The sequence below is a fragment of the Scyliorhinus torazame genome, chromosome 6 (assembly GCF_047496885.1).
Source record: "Scyliorhinus torazame isolate Kashiwa2021f chromosome 6, sScyTor2.1, whole genome shotgun sequence".
Classification (NCBI taxonomy): Eukaryota; Metazoa; Chordata; class Chondrichthyes; order Carcharhiniformes; family Scyliorhinidae; genus Scyliorhinus; species Scyliorhinus torazame.
The window spans coordinates 290,315,470-290,332,854 of NC_092712.1; the positions used below are offsets into that span (position 1 = coordinate 290,315,470).

Genomic DNA, 17,385 nt, shown 5'->3' on the forward strand with positions numbered 1-17,385 from the left:
GATGTGGAGATGCCGGCATTGGACTGGGGTGAGCACAGTAAGAAGTCTTACAACACCAGGTTAAAGTTCAACAAGTTTGTTTCAAACACTAGATTTCGGAGCACTGCTCCTTCCACCAGGTGCTCACCTGAGGAAGGAGCAGTGCTCCGAAAGCTAGTGTTTGAAACAAACCTGTTGGACTTCAAACCTGGTGTTGTAAGACTTCTGACCTTATAGACCTTATAGAACACTGTTACACTGCCCTCACGCTGTTCATTCCCAAGGGAGAGGCAGCCTGGCCACTTCTACTGACATCCTCATTCATCCAATCTGGGAGGACTGGGACTCTGCCCCGCCCCCGGCTCGGGGTCAGCCGGAAGCGGAAGTAGTTGGCAGCGTTGGCAAGCGTTGGCAGTGAACCCGGCTGACCAGGGGCTGAGGAGGGAGGGAGGGGGGCAAGCCAGGCGGCGGCCGGCTTCAGAGAGCCGCGTCCCGGGGCCGAGGGGAGGCAGCGCCATGGACCCCAGCGCTCTGGAGCAGGACGCCGTCAAATTCGCCCAGGTGGCGGTGAGAAACGACCAGAGCGGCCGCTTCACTGAGGCCGTGTTTTACTATAAGGTGAGTCCTGGGGAGGGCGATTGGGACACATAAGGTGGGAGGGTAGTGGGGCTGTGAGGGTGACTGCAGGTGGCGGCGGGCGGGCGGGCGAGGGAGGGGGAAGGAGGAGGATAACCTGGGGACTGTTGTGTACTGATCAGCTCGAAGCCTGAGTTTTCAGAGAGATGGCAACGCACTGGTTTTGCTGTTGACGCGTAAATGTGAGGGCCAGTTTGGGACGGGTGGATGACGGGCCACTTTGGGACGGGTGGACGATGGGGCCACTTTGGGACAGGTGGGTGACGGGGCACTTTGGGACGGGTGGGCGGCGGGGCCAGCTTGGGACGGGTGGGCGGCGGGGCCAGCTTGGGACGGGTGGGCGACGGGGCCAGTTTGGGACGGGTGGGCGGCGGGGCCAGTTTGGGACGGGTGGGCGACGGGGCCAGTTTGGGACGGGTGGGCGACGGGGCCAGCTTGGGACGGGTGGGCGGCGGGGCCAGCTTGGGACGGGTGGGCGGCGGGGCCAGCTTGGGACGGGTGGGCGGCGGGGCCAGCTTGGGACTGGTGGGCGGCGGGGCCAGTTTGGGACTGGTGGGCGGCGGGGCCAGCTTGGGACGGGTGGGCGGCGGGGCCAGTTTGGGACTCGTGGTCGGCGGGGCCACTTTGGGATGGGTGTGCGACAGGGGACAATTTCAGGCTGGAGTCCAATTGCCTGTTGAACGAGAAAATAACTTCTATTGACAGTGGGTGTGAACCGCTGCGGAGTGGTAATTGGAGTCAGATTACCACTCTGTTCCTAGTTACTTTTTTTTTTTCTTTTAACATTTTTGTCCAATTAAGGGGCAATTTAGCATGGCCAATCCACCTACCCTGCACATCTTTGGGTTGTGGGGGTGACAGACACAGGGAGAATGTGCAAACTCCACACGGAACAGTGACCCGGTGGTGGGATCAAACCCGGGTCCTCAGCGCCATGAGGCAGCAGCACCTGTTCCTAGTTACTTAGCGGGAAATTCAGCTGCTCTTTTCTTGCCTGACCTTCAGAATCAGGCCGGGCAAGACGTGTGTTGAGCCGTGCACTCGTCGGGCGATCAGTCAAGTGCCACAGTGTCAAACCTAAGGAAGCTACGCTTCCCATTTACAGCACTAGCTGCTGTAAAATGAGTTAGTTTATAGCCACAATTAGAATGTCGGTATCTCGGAAAAGTAGATAGGATTGGTGGGAGGGGTAGTGGGAAGGAGAGTTGGGTGGTCAATGGGGTGGGTCACGTGGTGTGGGGTATCTTGTGGTGCGGTTTTGGGTGTGTGGGGAGATGCCTTTAGAGGTCAATAGTATAGTTACCCAGGAGTTAGAAATGTTTCTACCTTCTCCCGGTAAGACAGTCCGAATCATCCGAAGATTGCGATTTAATTTGATGGTTCCGAATGCAGGACAATTGCCCAATCGATGTTTGAACTTTCCAGGTCAATGCTTACTTGGGGGCATGCCCCACCCCATTATAACACTTGGAAGTTACGGGCCAGTGCCATGCATAGTTGTCCATAAGCACTTTGTTGCCAGCTGTGTTGTTGCTGCCCACTGTATTCAGGCCATGTATGTACCAGTATCAGAGGTTTTATTCACTGGCACTGTATCCAGATGTTGCCCAATACTAGAGTGTGATGTCGCTGGTTACGGGTCTTGTCAGTGGTGCTGAAATAAACCCAAGAGCAAAAGGAATGGACCTATAATTCAAATCTGTCCACAGATGAAAAGAGGAAAGCTGGATGGAGGGCTGGGGTGTGTAGACCCTTCATCAGAACTGGAAGATAAACAAGTGCCAGCATCGGTCAGTGTGTGTAGGGCCCATCCACCGTCAGTGTTCATGTTCTTGACTGTCGACTTGTATCTGCAGTTCTCCCTCATCTTTCAGTTTTCACCTTGAAGGGTCTACTCCCTTCACATTGAAGGGTCTACTCCCAAAGTGTCTTCTCTCTAGCTGCTAGCTCTATGTCTGCGTGAGGAAGCCCACGCAGACATGGAGAGAACGTGCAGACTCCACACAGACAGTGACCCAAGCCGGGAATCAAATCTGGGACTCTTCAGCTGTGAAGCAACAGTGCTACCGTGCTGCCCTGTTTATTGGAATCCATAATTATACTGCAGGATCCTGAGGGTGACAAGCTGCATCTGTCATCTGTATTGATACAAAATATTTATTTTGCAGGAAGCTGCTCAAGCATTAATATGTGCTAGTGTGGCTGGATCGAAGCTGGATGGTATACAGGAGAAAATAACCGAGTACCTGGACCGAGTGCAGGCTCTTTACTCTGCAGGTTTGCAATTTACATTGAAAGTATCAATAACTTATGAGCCTCTTATACCTCACGTGTGACAGCACTGCTATCCAAAATAAGTAAAATCACACTCTGTGAAGTTTAAAAAGTGTTTTAGCGTTTTATTTCTAATCACCCATTTGCACAATATTTTGCGGTTTGAACATGTATGTATTCAAACAAAAAGTTAGAAAGAATGCTCACAACTCCTAAATTTTGTAAATTTTAAGTTCAAGCACAGAGCAGCACAGGAGACCCTCTGAAGACAAAGCAGCAGATGGATCTGGAGCGTGCTCACTTCCTGGTCACACAAGCATTTGACGAAGATGAGGAGGGCAATGCAGACGAGGCTGTAGAACTGTACACTGAAGGTGTTGAATTGTGCCTGAAAACAGTGAGTAAACTGTAGAATCGTGAAACAAATTGGAACACTAGGAATCTCAATACGTTAACTTGTGTCTGCATGTGACCAAATTTAAGTTGAAGGACCAAATGCAGTACTGAGCTAATCCTATACACTGCATTTTTCATTCTAGGCTAATGAAACATCTGATCTAACGCTGCAGGGTAAATTGAAACAGTTAGCTCGACAAGCACTTGATAGGTGAGTCTCTTTTTTGTTGTTTGGCAGACCTACTTCTGAAGTTTTATGCATGTCGAGACAAAGAACATTTCCCATTCATGCATCTGTGTGAGCCTTGCATACAGTGCCATGTCAGGTACAGCTGTGGAACAAAATTCCCTCCTCCGTCTTAATGGTGTGTCTTAATCCTAAACTCAAAAGCATACCTCTTGCATTTGCTGTCCTACCTGCTGAATGAGATGTCAGCCGCTGCTGAAATATGGCTGCATTTTGTGCTGTTTTGCCAGGGACTGGGTTTGGACAACTTGGACAACAATTTCAACTAGGACTGCCGCAATTTACTTGCTGATGCTTGAGTTTGTTGTTGTTTTTATCCAGATGTAAACCCAGAAGTGAAAGTACAATGCGCTAACCTATTGAGTCCCAGTAGCCCCTCCTTCCTTACTCAGGGGAGCTCCTAGTTCTTCATTTCAGACTGATGTGAACAAGTGCCCTTTTGTACCATACTCTTGTAGGTGATGTATTTTGACTACTAGAATGTATTTTGACTACTAGAATGTGGTGTTAATTGATGTCTTAGCTTCTACAGTAATGAAGCGCTTGTCAGGATGCGTTACTTCAGGAAAAGAGGTTCCCCCTTTGTAGAAACCTAATTTTCCCTATTCATTCATGGGAACTGGGCATCACTAGCTAGGCCAGAATTTATTGCTCACCATTACTTGCCCTTGACAGTATTCAAGAGTCAACCACATTTGCGTCACATGTAGACTAAGTAGGTAGTTTAGCTCACTGGGCTAAATCACTGTTTTTTAAAGCAGGCCAGCAGCACGGTTCAATTCCCGTACCAGCCTCCCCGAACAGGCGCCGGAATGTGGCGACTAGGGGCTTTTCACAGTAACTTCATTGAAGCCTACTCGTGACAATAAGCGATTTTCTTTTCATTTCATTTTATAGTTAAGGATGGCAGGTTTCCTTCCCTTGGTGAACCAGATGATGCCTTTTTATGACAATGGTTGCTGTCACTGATAATCAGCTTTCAATTCCAGATTTTATTTATTTAATTTCAATTTCACCAGCTGCCATGGTGGGATTTGAACCCACATCCCCAGCATTAGGCTGGACCTCTGAATTACTAGTTCAGTGACATTACCACTAGGCCACCACCACCGTCTTTCCCAGCCTATTGAGCTGTATTATTTTGTTTTTTGGTTTCAATAATTTTTGCAAATCAATTTGCTGATTTCTAACTGCCTTATTGCAAATCGGACTTCACTATATTCATTTATAAAATGATCCTAGCGTCTGAGAGCAAACGTTGTTTTTGTGAGGAGAAACGTCAGTAAGTGGGGCCTATGCCTGTTATATGAATGTTGCAGTTGAGTTTTTTTCGCTGAGAGGCTGAGTAAATTGGGTTTGTATTCTCTGGAGTTCAGAAGAATGTGAGGCAATTTCATTGAAACCTACGAGATTCTGAAGGGGTTTGATCGGATAGACACTGAGAGATTGTTTCAGTTGGTCAGTGCATCTAAAACATAGGGACACAGTCTCAAGATAAGGGGCCAAACATTTAGGACTGAGATCAGGAAACATTACTTCACTCAAAAGGAGTGTGAATCTTTGGAATTCTTTGCCCCAGAGGGCTGTGGATGTTCCATCATTGAATAGATTTAAGAATGGGATGGACAGATTTTGGGGGTCTCGGAATCGAGGGATATTTGGAGCGGGCAGAAAATTGTAGTCGAAGCCCAAGATCGACTGAAAGAGTACCTGAAAGAGTAGATGGAACCTCGGTTTAATGATTCATTAGAAATAAAGCACCTTTACCATCATTGTAGCACTCCTTCAGACTGTAATCCGAGAGTTTTGTGCCCTAGTCCTGGAACTTGAACCCACTACATTCTGATTCAGAGACGAGACTGCCGCCAATTGAGCCACTGCTGGTACACTTACTCATTCTTGGGAATATTGGCACTGTTGGCTATTATTACCCACCTAAAATTGTCCTTGACATAATGGTGATGTGTTGTCGTCTTTAACAGCTGTGAGTGCATGGCAACGATGCCCCTCCAGTGCACTTCGGTTGGGAATTCCAGGATTTTAATTTAGCGACCGTAAAGGAGTTATAATATATGCCCAAGTTGGGTTGTGTGTGACTTGAAGGGGAATTTGGAAATGATGGTCTTTCCACGTGTCTGTGTGGCCCTCACACCCCACCGACGCCGCCATTTTGAAGTTGGAGGTCATGGGTTTGGAAGCTGCTTTATAACTTCTGTCTCCTGTTTTTTTTTTACATTTATTTCTCATCTAGAGCTGAAGCGTTAAAAGACTGTATGTCCAAAATGCCTGCAGAGAGGAAACACACATCAGGGAAACCAAGCCAGCCAGTTCGAGTCTTCCAGCCCCTGGGACCGGACTTTTCGCTGAATGATAAACCACAGTTATCTCGAGTTCAGGGGAGTGAACAAACAACCCATGGCCAACTTTACTCCACAGAGGAAATAGAGGTGCTACGGTGAGAGTACCTTAAAATCAGCTGGATACTGATATCAGTAAATACTTCACGGAAATAGTGATTAGAATGAAGAAGCTTGCATTTATATAGCACTGTTGTAATTTAGGAAACCCCTCAACCAATTTGCTCATAGTCTCAGTCTTATTTTGTATTTCTGCCTTGAATGGATTTTTTTTTTTGATATTTATGATGGCTGAGTAAGTTGTAAAAAGCACTCTTTCCCCCAGGTGTTAGATTGAGAAAAAGAGGGGAGAGAGGGAGGCACAGTGGGAGGATTAAGAGTGGGGCGCAAGATGGGCTGATTCCCTAGGTCAAGTGGAAAGGAGCAGTTGGGCTTTCATTTGCATGTTCTACAGTCAGTGAGGGGGAGGAAACTATCTTCAGGCCAGGATGGGCCTATGGAATGGGTGTAGGCACCCACTGAATTCCTTGATTCACAATATACTAAATTAAGTCACACTTGCTCTTGCAGTAAAATGGTGTAATTCATTTTACTAAGTGCACCAATCTTTAATTTTGGGGAGTGAGTTATTTTTCTGGTCCACTTGTTAATGTAGCTTTTGGAGAGAAGGCAGTGTTGAACCTGTGTATTATTCAAACCTCACCTTTTCATTCGATGCTTATATCAGTTGATCTATCTGTCAGGAAAACCTCCAAGATCAATGGAATGGAATACGTGCCTTTCATGAGTGTGGATCTCAAAGAGCGATTTGCATTTCCGATGCCATTCTCGTAAGCTGTTTATGTTTCTAATGTAAAACTTGAATGAAATCCAATAGCTCTTTTGAATTTTGCAACATCGTGTATATGAGGGAATTGATTTTTTACTTCTCAACGTACCATTACAAAATGGGAATCGGGGAGAAAGAAGGTTGTTTTTTATACTTGGCCATCTAAATACAAGGCTCACTCATCCTTTCTCTTTGTGACAACGTGTATGTGTGTCCAATTAAATGTATTGGACTGTATGTTAAAGATCATCGGGCCTTTCAACTTTTGAAATGAAGATTTTGTGTTGAAGCTTTGGAATCCACGGACTTAGTGTCAGGCAGGTCTCCAATCCTTTTGAAGGTAAAATGGGAAGGGAGTTTATTTGAAGAAATAGATTAGGTAACTGTAAATTTGTATTGTATTGATGTATAACTGGAGGTGTTATAAGGTGTTCCACTAGCTTTTCACAGAATGAAGAAGTGTTTGGCAGTAAAGTGCCAAAAAAAATTGCATTTCAGGAATATTTTGTGTATCTTTTGTCATTCCTGTGTTGCAAGATAGAGAGGAAACCTGGTCTTTCTCCTGCATCTGTTAGGCGGCATGGTGGCAGTGGTTAGCATTGCTGCCTGATTCCAGCATCACGGTCTGTGGGGAGCTGCTGAGCATTTTAATTTGAATTCCTGCCATGGATAGTAAGCACTCTACCTTAGCAGAAATAGTACATGGTATGTTACATGGTGCAAAGACAATACTTGTATTTTTATAGCGCCTGCTGCAACCACAGGATACCCCACTATCACTTTTGCAGTGTGGTCACTGTTGTCATGGAAAAAACACAACGGCCGATTTACACACAGCAAGATCCCACAACAGTAGTGAGAATGATGACCAGATAATCTGTTCCTGGTGGTTAAGGGATAACTATTGATTGTTTGGCGGCAGAGTGGAGTGGGGCCGTTGCTCTATTCAAATAGTACCATGGAATTGTTTACATCCTGTCAAGAGTTAGCATCTCATCTGGGGAGTACCCACTCTGTCATTGTATCATTCCCTCAGTGCTGTACTAATGTGTCCATTTAGGGTATGTATTAAAGTCTCTGAAGTGGGACTTAAACCTACAATCCTGACTCGGGTGAGCTGAGCCAAGGCTGACACTTTTTTTTTGTATCACTTCTGTGCTTCAAAATAGTTTATTATCTGATTTGCCATGAGTAATGTCAGGGGAGACATATTTATAGAAAATGAGGGCGTGTTTATTCTGTCTCCCTCCAGGTATTAAACACCAGACTTTGTTACTGCTGCAAATCGATGTTTGTTTTTAAGAGGTAGAAAGCCAGTCACTTAAGTGGCAGTCTGCGATCAGGATTTTCCAAATGCACAGCTCCCGCATCAAATATATTGACCTGAGGTTATATGTTTCTATGTATTGCAAAATTCTGAAAATTGCTTTCAGTAATCTGATGTGAACAGGCACAAGCCGCCACAAGTCTTGGAACTCAATTTAGGAAGCTTACATTCACCGTTGCCTGTGCTCCTGTCCTGAGCCAGTCCGCGTTTAACTTTTTTTTAAAATGATTTCCTCCGTAAATGAAGCCACCAACTTCGCATCCAGTCTCTATGTCTGCAAAGCCTCAGCTGGACGTCAATCTTCATCCTGAGTCACAGGCCTTTCACTCCACGCTGAACTCTGCCCTCACGATAAGCCCACCTCAGCCCAGTTGTTGGTCAGGGATATCTGCTCCTCTACAAAGTCTGCTCTTGTTTTTACAGGGACAGAGCTGGCAAACTGGTGTTGTCACCAAAGCAGAAAGCGTTATTTTCCCGGTGGGTCCGACCGGATGACCTCAGCAACAACCCGACAATGATCTACACTGTATCCAGTTTTAGCATAAAGCAGGTCAGTCTTTTAAAGTCAGCTTTGTCACTTCACTTTTACTTGCTTTAGATGTCAGTTTAAGTTCAAAAGGAACTTGTTGTCCAATTCTATTTAGTTCTGTTTTTAACTGAACAATTCTAGCAATACTGGAAATTCTTCCCTCTCAAAATTCAGTGCCGCGGGGGTATTGGTCAGTGGTATTTTCGAATTACGATTGAAAGATCTTTGGCAAGGAAACATGATAAAGGATGCGTACCTGAGGCAGGGAAATGGATTTAAGATCAAGATCAGCCATGATCTAATTGAATGACAGAAAGGACAGAATGACACACTTTTGTTACTTTGTCCAGAAAATCCAAGTAAGAAGTCTTACAACACCAGGTTGAAGTCCAACAGGTTTGTTTCAAATCACTAGCTTTCGGAGCACCGCTCCCTCCTCAGGTGAATGAGGAGGTAGGTTCCAGAAACATATATATAGACAAAGTCAAAGATGCAAGACGGTAATTTGAATGCGAGCATTTGCAGGTATTTAGGTCTTCACAGATCCAGAGAGAGGGGTAATCCCAGGTTAAAGAGGTGTGAATTGTCTCAAGGCAGGACAGTTGGTAGGATTTCGTAAGCCAAGGCCAGATGGTGGTGGGTGAACGTAATGCGACATGAATCCAAGGTCCCGATTGAGGCCGTACATATGTGTGCGGAACTTGGCCAAAGGTTTCTGCTCGGCGATTCTGCGTTGTCGCACGTCCTGAAGGCTGCCTTGGAGAACGCTTACCCGAAGATCAGAGGCTGAATGCCCTTGACTGCTGAAGTGTTCCCCGACTGGAAGGGAACATTCCTGCCTGGCGATTGTCGCACGATGTCCGTTCATCCGTTGTCGCAGCGTCTGCATGGTCTCGCCAATGTACCACGCTTCGGGACATCCTTTCCTGCAGCGTATGAGGTAGACAACTTTGACCGAGTCGCACGAGTATGTATTGCGTACCTGGTGGGTGGTGTTCTCACGTGTAATGGTGGTATCCATGTCGATGATCTGGCACGTCTTGCAGAGATTGCCATGGCAGGGTTGTGTGGTGCCGTGGTTGCTGTTCTGAAGGCTGGGTAGTTTGCTGCAAACAATGGTTTGTTTAAAGTTGCCCGGTTGTTTGAAGGCAAATAGTGGGGGTGTGGGGATGGCCTTGGCAAAATGTTCGTCTTCATCGATGACGTGTTGAATACTGCGAAGAAGATGTCTTAGTTTCTCCGCTCCAGGGAAGTACTAGACGACAAAGGGTACTCTGTCCGTTGTGTCCCGTGTTTGTCTTCTGAGGAGGTTGGTGTGGTTTTCTGTTGTGGCGGGTTGGAACTGTCGATCAATGAGTGCCATATCCCGTTCGTACGAGGACATCTTTCAGCATCTGCAGATGTCTGTTACGCTCCTCCTCGACTGAACAGATCCTTTGTATACGGAGGGCTTGTCCATAGGGGATGGCTTCTTTAATGTGTTTAGGGTGGAAGCTGGAGAAGTGGAGCATTGTGAGGTTATCCGTGGGCACCACACAGGACCTTCAACCAACGTTATACACCAGATACATCGATGACATTTTTTTCCTTTGGACCCAGGGCGAAGAATCACTGAAACGACTACACGATGACATCAATAAGTTCCATCCCACCATCAGACTCACCATGGACTGCTCTCCAAAATCGGTTGTGTTCTTGGACACACTCATTCCCATCAAGAACGTTCACCTCTGCACTTCGCTTTGCCGCAAGCCCACTGATAACCTCACGATGCTCCACTTCTCCAGCATCCACCCTAAACACATTAAAGAAGCCATCCCCTATGGACAAGCCCTCTGTATACACAGGATCTGTTCAGACGAGGAGCATAACAGACATCTACAGACGCTGAAAGATGCCCTCGTACGAACGGGATATGGCGCTCGACTCACCGACCTCCTCAGAAGACAAACACGGGACACAACCGACAGCGTACCCTTTGTCGTCCAGTACTTCCCCGGAGCGGAAAAACTACGACATCTTCTTCGCAGCGTTCAACACGTCATCGATGAAGAGGAACATCTTGCCAAGGTCATCCCCACACACCCACTACTTGCCTTCAAACAACCGTGCGACCTCAAACAATCCATTGTTTGCAGCAAACTACCCAGCCTTCAGAACAGCGACCACATCACCTCACAACCCTACCATGGCAATCTCTGCAATACGTGCCAGATCATCGACATGGATACCACCATTACACGTGAGAACACCACCCACCAGGTACGCGATACATACTCGTGCGACTCAGCCAACGTTGTCTACCTCATAGGCTGCAGTAAAGGATGTCTCGAAGCGTGGTTCATTGGCGAGACCATGCAGACGCTGCGACAACAGATGAACGGACATTGTGCGACAATCGGCAGGCAGGAATGTTCCCTTCCAGTCGGGGAACACTTGAACAGTCAAGGGCATTCAGCCTCTGATCTGCGGGTAAGCGTTCTCCAAGGCAGCCTTCAGGACGTGCGACACGCAGAACCGCCGAGCGGAAACTTATGACCAAGTTTCGCACACGAGTACGACCTCAACTAGGCCCATGGATTCATGTTGCATTACATTCACCCCCCACCATCTGGCCTTGGCTTGCAAAATGCTACCAACTGTCCTGCCTTGAGACAATTCACATCTCTTTAATCTGCGATTACCCCTCTCTCTGGATCTGTAAAGACTTAATTATCTGCAAATGCTCGCATTCAAAGTATCGTCTTGCATCTTTGACTTTGTATATGTTATATGTTTCTGGAACCTACCTCTTCATTCACCTGAGGAAGGAGCAGTGCTCCGAAAGCTAGTGATTTGAAACAAACCTGTTGGACTTTAACCTGGTGTAGTAAGACTTCTTACTGTGCTCACCCCAGTCCAACGCCGGCATCTCCACATCAGAAAATCCAAAGGTTTCAAAGTGCCGATTGTACTTTTGCCTGCTTGTCACCATAAATGATGTATATGTATGGACAGTTCCTTCGGTCAAATTGTTTTTGCAGTTTTAGTAACATTTCTACAATGATGGATGCCAGAATTCACATATCGCAGCCTTAAATGGCTGCCCCCTGCAGGCGATGTTTGAGAAAGCACACAGCTGTAAGGATAGTTTCAATTTAGATTTAAAGATTTTGTGTTAGCTGACTGGCCGTGTACCAATCCAAAGACTTTGTGGATATTGATTAATCTTTCAAACACTCTCACTTTCAGACAGTGGTATCGGACTGCTCTTTTGTGGCCTCTCTAGCCATTGGTGCCGCATATGAAAGACGTTACAATAAAAAGTTGATCACAAGGTAGTCAACCTTTGTTTCCGTGCGGTTTAATTTCTTAAAAAATGCTTTTACCACACCATCACAACTCGTATCTCTAGTAAGTGGTCACCTAGTATCTCCTTATGTGTGGCTCAATGACAATTTTTTGTCTGCCAACGTTTCTTGTTTTGGGAATTCTACTATGTTATTAGAGATGCTCTATGTTGCAAGTTGATGTTGTAATTGTATACACAATAAAGGAGGGATATTTTGAGATTCACCTTTTGTTTTCCACGCAGCAACTCTCTCTGTGTGACAGACCCCAAGGTGGAAAATATAATGGCTTGAAGGATATTAGTGACATGATCCAGTGGTCTCACACATGGTTGCTATGTGGATTTGTACCTCTTGTTTTCTGCACTTACTAGTTCCTGTTTTCAGCTCTGGGATTCAACAGGAGTATTGAGCAGAGGATAGGCATATCCTTAGTGGGAGGGAAATTCAATGGCGCTGATTCTAGACTGCTTCTAAACCCCCACAAGTAGTTGCAGAGTGGCATTAGTAGATGTCTGGGGAAATGGTTACCCTCCCAGGCTGAGGATTATACATGGCATAGAAAGACCTTGCAAAAAGAAAAAGGGAGACACTATTGGAGCTGAACACATTCTAACCTGGACATTCTGCAATCAATATCTGTATTTATCTTTCTTTGTATTTTGATCTGCAGCATTATTTACCCTCAGAATAGGAAGGGTGAGCCAGAGTATAATCCTTGTGGGAAATACATGGTAAAGCTTCATATCAATGGTGTTCCCAGAAAGGTAAGTCTGTTACCACACTCTTGACCATTAAGCCAAATCATATGAGCAATTGTTTTCTCTTTTTTGGTCAGTTTTCTTCCCTTCCTTGTGTTTAGCAGGTATGACTCTGGTTCCACTTGCATGCTTCAGTAATTTGTCCTGGCACCTAGTCTATGTGAATATAGACTCAGCCTTTTGACTCAAAATCATTGGTCAGTGATCAGGAATTAGAAGCTTACATATTTCTCCCCAGTCCCAATCCCAAATTCCACACCCTGATCACTGTGCAATGTCAGCTAAAACCTGCTGGCTAAACACAGACCAGGGATCAAACCCGATATCTTCCTTTCTCTGAATGACTTAATGATCTTCTTGCTTAATCAGGCAAGTCACTGAGGGGATTAGACATTTTGTTATGTGTTTACATGTTGTGTATTGGTAATGAATGTGTTAGCCTGCAGATATAGTTTATAACTGATGTGTAATGGTAAAAATTATTGAAGATTTAAAAGCAAAATATCAATTGATGTGCAAGGTTCACCATGGAAACTTTTATCATTGAAAACATTATTTCTGGTTAATAAGAACAGTTCTGCTTTTTACCTTTCTATTTTGCTTTATAACTTATTTTCCCCCAATGTTTTACCCAAATTTAATTTTGTGATCCACCTGGTTTTCTTTGATTTTAATGTCACATTTTTTTTCCCTCCTGTCCCATCACTTTCCATAATCTAACAAGCGGAAACCTGAGATGTCTATGGGGGAAAAGTCCTTGGATATTGTGCTGGGAAATATACTCCCAGAGAAAAGACAATGGCATCAGCCAGGGCCCATTGACAATGCTGAAGAATTTACACCACAGAAACACGCCAGTCGGCCCAACTGGTCCACGCTGGTGTTTACGCTCCATGCCTCTCTTCATCTGACCGTATCGGCATGTCATTTTTTTTTTTCCCCTTGCATCTTATGTTCCCTTAAATGTATTTATGCTATTCACTTCAATTAGATAGCAAGTTCCACATTCTGACTACTCTAGGTATAGAAATTTCTCCTGAAAGAGACTTCAGTTCCTGGAGCAGGCCACAGGCTGCAGAGTTGCTGGGAGAGGTGAGTGCATATTTAAAAGAGATTTCAGTTCCTGGAGCAGGCCACAGGCTGCAGGGTTGCTGGGAGAGGTGAGTGCATATTTAAAAGAGACTTCAGTTCCTGGAGCAGGCTGCAGGGTTGCTGGGAGAGGTGAGTGCATATTTAAAAGAGACTTCAGTTCCTGGAGCAGGCCACAGGCTGCAGGGTTGCTGGGAGAGGTGAGTGCATATTTAAAAGTGCTTAGTTTACAGGTCGAGTGGCAGTTGGAGACTTCACTTCCTGGAGCGGGCCTATTGGCTCATTGGAAATCAGGCAGGGTACAAAAGGTGTGGCAGGAGTGCCTTTAGACACGGAGTGCTGATTGGAACAGAGTGCATCTGAGTTTAGGTGAGTGACTGAGTTCGAGAGAGGGCTGTGTTTTTGTTGGTGTTCGGGTTTATCCTTGAGGTTCTATTTATAAAAAAAAAAAAAAAAAAAAATTATTTGAATTAATTAACTAGTTGAATATGGCTGGACAGGTGATGTGCTGTTGCTGTATGATGGTGGAACTGGTGGATCCCATTGAGACCGTCAGTGACCACATCTGCAGCAAGTGTTGGCTGCTCGAGGAACTTCGGCTCAGAATTGATGAGCTGGAGACCGAGCTGCACACACTGCGGCACATCAGGGAGGGGGAAAATTACCTGGACGCTTTGTTTCAGGAGGCAGTCCACCCGGTAGAATAAGTACTGTTAATTCGGTCAGTGGTCAGGGACAGAGTGGTGTGACTGCAATGGAGGCAGTTAGGGGGATCCTGAGTTGAGGAGCCTCAGCCCTTGACCTTGTCCAACAGGTATGTGGTACTTGCTCCCTGTGTGGATGAGGAAGAGGGCTGTAGGGAGGATGCGTTGACTGACCACTGCACCGTGGTACAGGAAGCCATTCAAGAGGGGGGAGCAAAAAGACAAGTGGTAGTTGTAGGGGATTCTATAATTAGGGGGATTGATGGCATCCTTTGTAAGCCAGATCGTGAGTCCCGCATGGTATGTTACCTGCCCGGTGCCAGGGTGAGGGACATCTCTGATCGGCTTGAAAGGTTTTTGGAGAGGGAGGGGGAGGATCCAGTTGTTGTGGTCCACGTTGGGACTAACAACATAGGTAAGACTAGGAAAGAGGACCTGTTTGGGGATTATCAAACACTAGGGACTAAATTAAAGAACAGGTCCTCCAGGGTTATAATCTCTGGATTACTACTTGAGCCACGTGCCAATTAGCATAGGGTTGAGAAAATTAAGGAAGTTAACACGTGGCTAAAGGAGTGGTACGGGAAAGAGGGATTCCATTTCATGGGGCATTGGCATCAGTACTGGGGCAGGAGGGACCTGTACCATTGGGACGGTCTTCACCTGAACCATTCTGGGACCAGTGTTCTAGCGAATAGGATAATTAGGTTGGTCACAAGGACTTTAAACTAGCAAGTTGGGGGGAAAGGGAAGGGTAAAGCTATGGACAATATAATGGTTGATGGAGAGCAAGGCAGCAGGTTACGTGACAGGTTATTATGTAGAGATATGGGTTCAAAGACAAGGAAAATGAGGAGAAAGGGTAAGAGGAAAAATAATTTGCGAAAAGTTACTGATCAAGGTGTTAGGATTCATAACAAAGACATAAAAAACAGCATAAGTGTACTTTACCTGAATGCTCGTAGTATACAGAATAAGGTGAATGAGTTCATGGCGCAAATCATCGTGAATGACTATGATTTAGTGGCCATTACTGAAACATGGTTAAAAGATGGTCACGACTGGGAGTTAAATATCCAAGGGTATCCGACTATACGAAAGGATAGAATGGACGGTAAGGGCGGTGGTGTAGCTTTGTTGTTTAAGGATGGCATCCGGGCAATAGTAAGGGATGATATTGGTGCTATGAAGGACAAGGTTGAATCAATTTGGGTGGAAATCAGGAATAGTAAGGCGAAAAGGTCACTGATAGGAGTAGTCTATAGGCCACCAAATAGTAACAGGATGGTAGGGCAGGCAATAAGCAAAGAAATAACGGATGCATGTAGAAATGGTACAGCGGTTATCATGGGAGATTTTAATCTGCATGTCGATTGGTTTAACCAGGTTGGTAAAGGCAGCCTTGAGGAGGAGTTTATAGAATGTGTCCGGGATAATTTCCTGGAACAGTATGTAATGGAACCTACAAGGGAACAAGCGGTCCTAGATCTGGTCCTGTGTAATGAGGCAGGATTGATTAATGATCTCATAGTTCGGGATCCTCTTGGAAGGAGCGACCACAATATGGTGGAATTTAAAATACAGTTGGAGGATGACAAGGTAAAATCAAACACTAGTGTTTTGTGCTTAAACAAAGGCGATTACAATGGGATGAGAGAAGAACTAGCTAAGGTAGACTGGGAGCAAAGACTTCATGGTGAAGCAGTTGAGGAACAGTGGAGAACCTTCCGAGCGATCCTTCACAGTGTTCAGGAAAGGTTCATACCGACAAAAAAGAAAGACGGTAGAAAGGGGAAAAATCGACCGTGGATATCTAAGGAGGTGAGGGAGAGTATCAAATTGAAGGAAAAAACATACAAAGTGGCAAAAATTAGTGGGAGACTAGAGGACGGAAGTCTTTAGGGGACAACAGAAAGCTACTAAAAAAGCTATAAATAAGAGTAAGGTAGACTATGAAAGTAAACTTGCTCAGAACATAAAAGCAGATAGTAAAAGCTTCTACAAATATATAAGACAAAAAAGAGTGGCTAAGGTAAATATTGGTCCTTTGGAAGATGAGAAGGGAGATTTAATAATAGGAGACGGGGAAATGGCTGAGGAGCTGAACAGGTTTTTTGGGTCAGTCTTCACAGTGGAAGACACAAATAACATGCCAGTGACTGATGGAAATAAAGATATGATAGGTGAGGACCTTGAGATGATTGTAATCACTAAGGAGGCAGTATTGGGCAAGCTAATGGGGCTAACGGTAGACAGTCTCCTGGCCCTGATGGGATGCATCGCAGAGTGTTAAAAGAGATGGCTAGGGAAATTGTAAACGCACTAGTGATAATTTATCAAAATTCACTAGACTCTGGGGTGGTCCCAGAGGATTGGAAAGTAGCAAACGTGACACCACTGTTTAAAAAAGGAGGTCGGCAGAAAGCGGGTAATTATAGGCCGGTAAGCTTAACTTCGGTTGTAGGGAAAATGCTGGAATCTATCATTAAGGAGGAAATAGCGGGGCACCTGGAGGGAAATTGTCCCATTGGGCAGACTCAGCATGGGTTCATAAAGGGTAGGTCGTGTCTGACGAATTTGGTAGAATTTTTTGAGGACGTTACCAGTGCAGTAGATAACGGGGAGCCAGTGGATGTGTTATATTTGGATTTCCAGAAAGCTTTTGACAAGGTGCCACACAAAATGTTGCTGCATAAACTAAAGATGCATGGCATTGAGGGTAAAGTGGTAGCATGGGTAGAGGATTGGTTAACTAACAGAAAGCAGAGAGTGGGGATAAATGGGTGTTTCTCTGGTTGGCAACCTGTAACTAGTGGGGTCCCTCAAGGATCAGTGTTGGGCCCGCAGTCGTTCACAATTTACATAGATGATTTGGAGTTGGGGACCAAGTGCAATGTGGCAAAGTTTGCAGACGACACTAAGATGAGT

General features: G+C 45.5%; 1 protein-coding gene across 1 annotated transcript in view; it reads left to right on the forward strand.

The window, feature by feature from the left end:
* Positions 1-391: 391 nt before the first annotated feature.
* capn7 (calpain 7) overlaps positions 392-17,385 on the forward strand; it is a 63,392-nt gene continuing 46,398 nt past the window's right edge. Inside the window, exons 1-9 of the mRNA XM_072509811.1 lie at positions 392-597; positions 2,784-2,892; positions 3,123-3,286; positions 3,429-3,496; positions 5,784-5,987; positions 6,633-6,719; positions 8,469-8,595; positions 11,806-11,891; positions 12,577-12,670. Coding sequence (XP_072365912.1) covers positions 496-597; positions 2,784-2,892; positions 3,123-3,286; positions 3,429-3,496; positions 5,784-5,987; positions 6,633-6,719; positions 8,469-8,595; positions 11,806-11,891; positions 12,577-12,670 — 1,041 coding nt within the window. The 5' untranslated portion in view covers positions 392-495. The remainder of the gene's footprint in view (positions 598-2,783; positions 2,893-3,122; positions 3,287-3,428; positions 3,497-5,783; positions 5,988-6,632; positions 6,720-8,468; positions 8,596-11,805; positions 11,892-12,576; positions 12,671-17,385) is intronic.